The 8,105-nt window shown below is 48.1% G+C and overlaps 1 protein-coding gene across 1 annotated transcript in view; it reads right to left on the bottom strand.

Annotated features, from left to right (window-relative positions):
- The window catches only part of TBCEL (tubulin folding cofactor E-like), a gene marked incomplete at its 5' end in the record, with an annotated part of 11,457 nt that extends 3,396 nt beyond the window's left edge, over nucleotides 1–8,061 (bottom strand). Inside the window, 4 exons of the mRNA XM_010161231.1 lie at nucleotides 3,185–3,301; nucleotides 3,745–3,871; nucleotides 6,579–6,835; nucleotides 7,885–8,061. Of these exons, the coding sequence (XP_010159533.1) occupies nucleotides 3,185–3,301; nucleotides 3,745–3,871; nucleotides 6,579–6,835; nucleotides 7,885–8,061 (678 nt within the window). The remainder of the gene's footprint in view (nucleotides 1–3,184; nucleotides 3,302–3,744; nucleotides 3,872–6,578; nucleotides 6,836–7,884) is intronic.
- Nucleotides 8,062–8,105: the final 44 nt, after the last annotated feature.

Genomic DNA, 8,105 nt, shown 5'->3' with positions numbered 1-8,105 from the left:
CGGGGAGGGGACACAGCCGGGACAGCTGCCCCCAGCTGACCAACGGGACATTCCAGACCATATGGCATCAAGCTCATAAAGCTGGGGAAGAAGAAAGAAGGGGGCCACAAATCCGGAATGTTTGTCTTCCCAAGTAACTGTTAAGCATGATGGAGCCCTGCTTTCCTGGGGATGGCTGAGCACCTGCCTGCCCAGTGGAAGTGGTGAATTAATTCTTTTTTTTTTTGCTTCCCTTGTGTGCTCAGCTCTTGCTTTACCTATTAAACTGTCTTTATCTCAACCCACGACTTTTGTCATTTTTACCCTTCTGATTCTCTCCCCATCACACTGCGGGGGAGTGAGCAAGTGGCTGTGTGGGGCTGAGCTGCCGACTGGGGTTAGACAATGACAAGTGTGAATGACTGGCTTTCCTCAAATCAATAAGGACAAAGGCACACTGTTCATATATTTATTTTGTACCCTGATAATAGGCACCCTGGAGACTTTTATAATCACCCCTTGCAGCCTGGCAGACACTGGCTGCCAGAGCAGAGGATGCTGAAGAACTGAGCCTGGCTAAAAGTGCCTCTGATAGTCTGCAGATAAACAGCAGACCAGACAAGCAGAGGACTCATTAAAAACCCACAGACACAAAGACGTCACTCAAGAACACAGCCAATATTGGATTGTACGCTCGGTGCTCCTTTCTAACCCACAACATCCAGTGAGAGAAATTATTCTTTCCATTTCCCTTCCTTTCTGATCCCTCTGAGCTGCAGCCCGTGGAGACACGCCGTGCAAGCAGGGGGTTTTGCCGTGAGAGAGCGTGTTGTTCGCTTGTCCCACGTTACACCTCGACAGTCTTGAGGGGGGCTGCTTACCCCCGCAAGTTTGCTGTGCCCAAGTGTGTCTTCTCCCGCTGCCTGAGGTAGCACTGCAATGCAGATGCCGAACCCCCAGCAATAACATGTGCGTGTCCTGATTAGATTCTAATTACAAGCCACCTTCGGAAAGACCACACCAGGTTTGGGAGTAAAGAAGAGGAAGCTTTAGCAACACACACACACACACACACACACACACACAATCCTTCTGCAAGGAATGCCAGTTTCCCTTCCTACAAGGGTTGGTGCATATGGGTCCAGGAACTGGAACCTGGCTCTCGGCACTAGGGACACTCTCAGCCATCTGCAGCCTCGTTAGAGAATAGTCTGTAGTGGCACACAACTCCTCCAGAACAGAACAACCCTTCTAAGTCTCCTGGAAACGCTGCACAGATGAAGGGATTCAGACAAAGAGCCCATTGACCGCAGAAAGGGCAGAAACAGTGTTTAAAGGTTAAGACATCAGAGGGGGAGGTAATTCTCCTGTGTCTTACCCAAACAGCATAAATCATGTTGGTCAAGATCAGCCCAGCTTTTTTGGATGGGTGACTACCTTCTTACACGAGCTCCAACCCGGAAACCAACCCCAGTTATGTGTCTACGTGTGTAAATACGTGGGTGCACACAGCCTGTTCACGAAGTCCATGTCCTAAGAGCAGCATCGTGCGTGTCTAAAGCTACACCCCACTGTGCCCTTCTCAATGACGTAGGAGTCACGGACATGCCAGGCACCTGTCACCACAATACCCAGAGGACAAGATTCGGAGCCTGCCAGCTACTTATTTACCTTCCCTCTCGTGCATCAGGCCTTCCTCCTGAGCTCAGGGCTGCACAACCGTTCCACCAGGATCAAAGGGCTACTCTCACCTTAGCTCCCCTCCCAGTCTGCAACTGAATACACCGCTTTCAGCGCAAGGGCCTGCCTTCCCTTCTCCCTGCTGGTTTTCCAGGTCAACCCAAGCCCTGTTTGCCAAAGGGCAGGACTTCGCTGCAGCTGTTGAGCTCAGCTGCTCTGCTATTCTCCCCTTCTAGTGCCATAAGCACATGAAACAGTTTTCTTAGAAATTAAATGTTACGGAAAATAATCCATTTTGGGAGCAGCACCATAAGCTTGCAGACCTCATCTCCCCTTCCCCTTCCTCTCCCCTGCGCTCTCCGCCTCTGCTGCTATCCCTTCCAATATTTCTTTCAATTTTTCCGCTTCATGGGCTTCTAAAATTACAAGCCAGAACTTGTCCTCAAAAAAAGGCACGAGAGGGATCACCAGCTGTCTTGTCTCCCTGACTACATTAGTACCCGTCGCCTCTGAACTGACCCCAGTACGCCTTTAACAAATACTATAATCGCTGCACCCATTAGTATTCATACGAAACACCATGCCCCCATTCCCCAGGCCAGCCTTCCCACGCCCTTACTGTACTGGCAGGTCACATGCACAGTGCTTTTGAAAAACAAGAGACATTTTACCCAAGATTTAAGCTGGAGGAAACACCGGCCAGGTCCTGTTCGCACCTTTGTCGTCTGTACCGGGCCATTCCTCTGACCTTCTCTACTCCTGCTTGTCACTACCTCTGTCCCCTCAGACACACACACTCTTGTCCTACTCCCTCTCTGTAGAGATAGGGCTATGAAGCTTTGTTGTCTGAAAAGCACCTGAGGGTTCTAGGGCAAAAGGCACGTAAATGCAGTGGCTCGATGCTCCGTGATCCTTCCTCAGCCCATTAAGAAGCAGTAAGTAGATGCTGGCACAGAGAAGATACCGACTGAACAGCATCTGTCAAAGTTCATTAGTTTACCAAGATTAACGGATCATTGGGCATACTTTTTTGGCAAAGGAAAACCATCAGACTTGCGATTTGCAGGCCTGAAAGGGAGGGGACAGCTTCCCATCGCCAGTCACATTCCACACACCAGATGGTCAAGAGAATTCGATGCCTCGGCCTGGCACCAGAGAGCACGATCTGTACTGGCTTCTGGGGACTCCCAAACACAGGTGGATTATGAAGCTAGCCATCGGGGAGGCCGGGAAGCAGTGAAGATCATGAACCGAACAGTCATGTTGTTTAATGGCACTTGAAGCAGACCCTTTAAGACCAAATTTGACTCAGAAGTGATTCTACAAGTCATCAGACAACACTCTAATCTAACGACATTAACTAAAACAGATTGAGGGAGGCAAGGCAGGAGGAAGGTGAGGGATGGTTTTTTCATGGAACAGCTAGGCCTGGATTTCCCACGTAACATCATCTTTTCAGTCACCTTCCCTTTTGCCTCAACGCCCTTCTGCCCCTGCTCTCCATTCCACGACAACGAATTCACACCTGAATGGGACTTCCTCCTCTGGGAACTCCATGTAATACCGGATGAAGAATCGCTCCGAGTCCTCTCGCTCCCCATCGGCAACGATGCTTCCGTTGAGCTTGACGATAGATGGCAACCTGCACGCAGACACCAAGAAATAGAGTCAGCAAGAAGAGAAACACAGACAAGGTGACCAGTGGGACAGTCACCATCAAAAGCTATGTGCCACAACATTAACACCAGGAAAATCCTGGCAGGTATCTTATTCCTTGGTCCCCTCGAGACAAGGGGCAAGTCCCATGTGGTTTCTCTAAGCACATTCAAAACTAAGATTTTCATTTCACTACATATATGCACTGCGTGGACAGGCATGTATGACACCCAAACAATTCTCCATGAAGCAGAGAAGTTAGACTAAACATTTCCACTACTCCCGCTTTCCCACACAACAAAACAAAGCTCAGATCTTTCTGAGTGGTGAATCCATACAAAACCCCTTCTCCTCTCCCTCCAATTACCCGCTCCCAGCCTTCTGTTGCCACGTAATGCTTCTGCTGAGCAGAATAAACAAGCAACAGACCTGGCTATTAGTAGCTTTCTGCGTTCCTCAGTGGTGTAGGACTGCAGCAAAGGGATTCCTAGCAATTTCACTTCCTCAAGCTTGGGAAAAGAATTTAACTTGTCAATGTCTTCCCAGCAATGCAGACCTGCTTGGAAGAAAAAGCTTGCTTAAACAAACACAGGAAATACATCACGTATCCAAGATAATCAGACACAGCCAAAGAACATACATGACAGGTGAGCGTCAGCTGCTGTTTCTTGGAGAAGTCAGCTTTTTGCTCATGATATGCTGAAAAAAAATCTCCTCTGTTTGCTTATGAGACAGTTGTTTAAACCCTCTCATGCTGTTTTGTAAGTCTAGAAGGATAATCACCAGGGCTGATTAGGGAGCTTAGTTTTTTATGGACCATTCAGTCTTTGGCCTCACTGCCGAGGGCTGGCTAGCATCAGTTGTGATGGCTGTGCCTATAAAGGATGCTGGCTTAAGCAGTATTAAAGTCATCAGGACTCCTGTCATCCTAGGCGTCACTAAATAGCCATCAAATGGCTTTACCTTGCGCACATGACCACCTTGGGTCCCATTTCCACTCACGACCCAACGGTAAAACAGTCCCAGAAGCCATCCAGCCATTTAATGAAGAAGGCTTTAACTCAATTTCAGTCCCCTCAAGACCTGGCATTTGGGATAACAAGGCAAGAAAAGCAGGTAAAATAAAAGAGGTGAGGATTAAGCAACAGTACAGCCTTGATTATGTGGTGAGATCAACACTACTCATCTTCGCTTCCCTCTGCTGCAACTGTGGATACTTTTCCAGTGACTGTTTCAGAAGTACACACAGTACAGGAAGTGGAAGAAAAAAATACTGGTTCAAACCAAATCAGGGGTCTTGTTTGAGCTAAGCCTGTTAGGAAATGCCAAGTTCATGCCCAAACCCTGTGCCACGACCACAACTCAGAAGAAGGGGCTCTTTTCAGAGCAGAGAATTGTAGAATGGTTTGGGTTGGAAGGGACCTTAAAGATCACCTAATTCCAACCCCCCTGCCACGGGCAGAAACAAAACCCCTGTAGGTATCACAGCACTGAGTGCAAGGCAGACAGAAAGTGTTTCCTTTCCCCACAGCGCTTGAAACACTTCAGAGAAGGTCACCTATGCCTAAAGCCATCCCTGGGTATCAGTATCAGCCACCTTTACAGACAAAGTGAGTAGAAGTTTGTGACAGGAGAACTCCTCCACCTGATCTCCGAGGCGCAACATCACCAAAGAGCGCCCGGCACCTCTCTGAGTCATGGTGCTCTGAAAGGGCCCAAAAGCTCTCATAGCTGGGAGAAAGCAGACAGACAACCACCTCTGAAGGAGAAACTGCCATCCGCTACAGCATCTGCCTTGTCAGGAAAATCTGTTCATCCCCTCGTCACCGCGTTGCACTAAAACCTCACTACAAACCATTTTCTTTAGCTCATCCCTGATCTTCACTAAGCTAAAAGAGGCACCAGTTTGGAGCCTCACGTGAAAGAATTTTGAAGTCCAGTAACTTGCCCTAAAAAGAAAAAAAGTCAACATGCTCCTTGGGATTTCTGTGTGACCTTCAGCTCTGCAAACATCAAAACGCAATACAGAACCTAGAGTTCTTAAAAACCTGGCATCAAAATTATAAAACTACTTACCATAGGAGCGCTTGCTCCTCAGTGAGACAGTGCTTTCAAATGCAGCTTAACAGGCTTTGCTTCCTCTCGTTAGCTTTAAGCTCTTATTATAGGGATTCCTTGATGCTTACACTGCAGAGCATGTTAATAAAGCACGTTTTACCTTGGCCGACACATAACTACCACTTGCACAGCATGTAAAGCGCTAAAACACAAAAGATGATGGTGCATTAAGTACTCCTGCAGAAGAACTTGTGGCGTACGTGTCATCTCTCAAACACGTCACAGTTCTCCCGAGCTGCCCTGCAGCTCCCTCTCTCAGAGCACGGGGTGCCCTTCCCGATATGCCAGGTGCTGATTCTCGTTCTGGAGCGCTGGCTGAAAACTCTCTGGGGCTGAAGTGCAACAGCATCCTCGAGCATAACTTGTGGTGAGCTTCTAGGAGCTGAGCACAGATGACAGACAGCTTTTGCTGGTGAATGCTCGGCCCTTACATGCCACATACCTATATATATGCTCATTTTACCCAAGATAAAACAGGGAATAAAAGGCAAATGGGATTCTTTCATCCCTTCCACTGCCAGACATTTATTCATCCTTCTCCAGCACCTGAGGCAAGAACAGGAAACAGAGGGAAAACTACTAATGTAAAAAACCTTTGCCAACTCATTTTGAATAACTGCCAGTCCATGTTACTCTGACTCATCTTTTAGATAGTGACTAACTACCAAAAGCCCACCGAGACGGACAAGTTGATTCCTTGCCTGTTTTCCTCTCCTAACGCTGCATTCTTCGGGTCAGTGCACTTCAGTACATCTGCATTAGCACCTTTAGGAAACTGGACTTCAACAAGATAGGTCTATGGGGACTACATTTACCAACAGCTTTTCGATTCTGCCGAGAAGCTGGGACAGACTGGGACAAAGGTCTCTGGGTGTTTTCCTCTCCGCTACAGCACCAGTACTATCCCAAAGGTTTAGGTCTTGCTCAGCACTTCTGCCTTCACCTGTCCCCTTGCCTACTTTGCAGGAAGCAATGCTGACTGCAGGCTATGTACTGCTAACATAGGCCTAAGAAGCAAGCAGCCCAAGGCTCCAGTTTCAAAGGGCACAAAGCAAGCGTGTTTTTCACCTTTTCAGGAGGAGAGACTCCAACCGGCCGCCGTCACTTACGTCGAGAACAAAAAGCGTACGGCTTCCAGCTCTCACCTGACTTGTGCAGATTGATGGATCGCAGGTTGGGGAACAGCCTTGCTAGGGAATCTTCCGACTCTTGGATGGTTGTGAGGTTGTTGTTAGCCAGGATAAGCGTGTCCAGTGATGGGAACATAATTCCCAGTTTTCGAATTTCAGTCCAGTCTTGAAGATTATTGTCAGTTATGTGGAGCAGTTTGAGAGACTGACAGCAAACCGGAGAACAAGACACTGTTTCATAGTCGTTAAGGCACAGGAAGAGCTCCTCCAAGCTGCGCAGGGAAGAAAGAGCATGTCATCACCTCAACATACCATAAGAAAGGGCGACCCTCTCGCATACAGGGACACGCGGGCGGGAGTCTAACACAACCGTCTGTAACAGCCCTTACGCAATGTGAAACCCTGGTGTAGAGAAGACCTCTGAGAACTCCAAATGGAGTGCTTCAACTACGACTCTGCTCCCATCTGTCAACTTCCTCCACAGACGAAAACCACCTCTGAGTGTTCCCCTGGCCTCCCAGTATTAACTGTGGAACAGACTGCTGGGGTGGTGCTCCACATCTGTGCCCAACAAGCCACCAGCCCAGCTCCGATGGTGACTGGTACCCACCCTAAATGCTCACCACTTACTTTTAAAAGGTGTTTTTATACAACACAGATTACGCCTTTTTCCCCCACACCACTCATTCTGCCAAAGATTCCCATTAAAGAAAGAACAAGTCCCACTAAGTTTTCAGACAACCAAATGAGCTCTCCCAATCCCAGGGAAGTGTACATTGGCCACGCAGGATACACTGCTGCCATCAACTCCACTTACAAAGCCATATAAAGAGGAATCTCTTATCAAAATGAAGCCACCGAGGACATTTGTGGCAGAAGAATGCCACTGCCAAGGTGGACCATGGCCAAGCCACAGAAATCAACACTTTTGCACAGAAAAGCAGATGAAATATTACTTGACACATGGCCAGATCCTCAGACTTACAGCCCATTCAAAAGATATTAGCACAGGTATGCACGGCACCATTCACCCGCAGGGACTCAGAGGAAAGCGTGTCACCTCTTACACCGTGGGATGATTATCTCTCTCTGGTATTTAAATTTGGACAAGAAGCCCCGGGCTTTTGCCACACAAGTTCAGCTTTTAAGACAACGTAAAGCACTCACCTGGCCAGTTCCCAAGCTGCCAAAGACAAGAATTCCCTTTTTCTCTACTGATCATGTTTGCATCCTCACACCCCTCTCATCCCTCATCACATGATTTGATAAGGCAGCCTTGACCTACGAGCACCCCTTTCTACGCCCAACTCCCCGTGCTTACTCCGGTAATTCCTGCAGGATTGTGTGGACTGTTTCCCAGGAAGCTTTGCTGTTGTTGAGCACAAGTTTGCGAACACCAGCGAAAGACCCGGCACACCTTCTCTCTAAAACGGACAAACTGAGAGGGTTGGAACTCAAGTTTAGAAACTCCAAGTGGGGAACGTTGGACACAATTTTACTGACCTAAGTGGGGAGGGAAAAAAAAAGAGAAAGAAAAAAAAA

This window comes from Eurypyga helias, unplaced genomic scaffold, assembly GCF_000690775.1.
Source record: "Eurypyga helias isolate BGI_N326 unplaced genomic scaffold, ASM69077v1 scaffold17711, whole genome shotgun sequence".
Taxonomy (NCBI): Eukaryota; Metazoa; Chordata; class Aves; order Eurypygiformes; family Eurypygidae; genus Eurypyga; species Eurypyga helias.
Note: the sequence above shows the minus strand (reverse complement) of the source record. Positions and strands in the feature narration are given on the sequence as shown.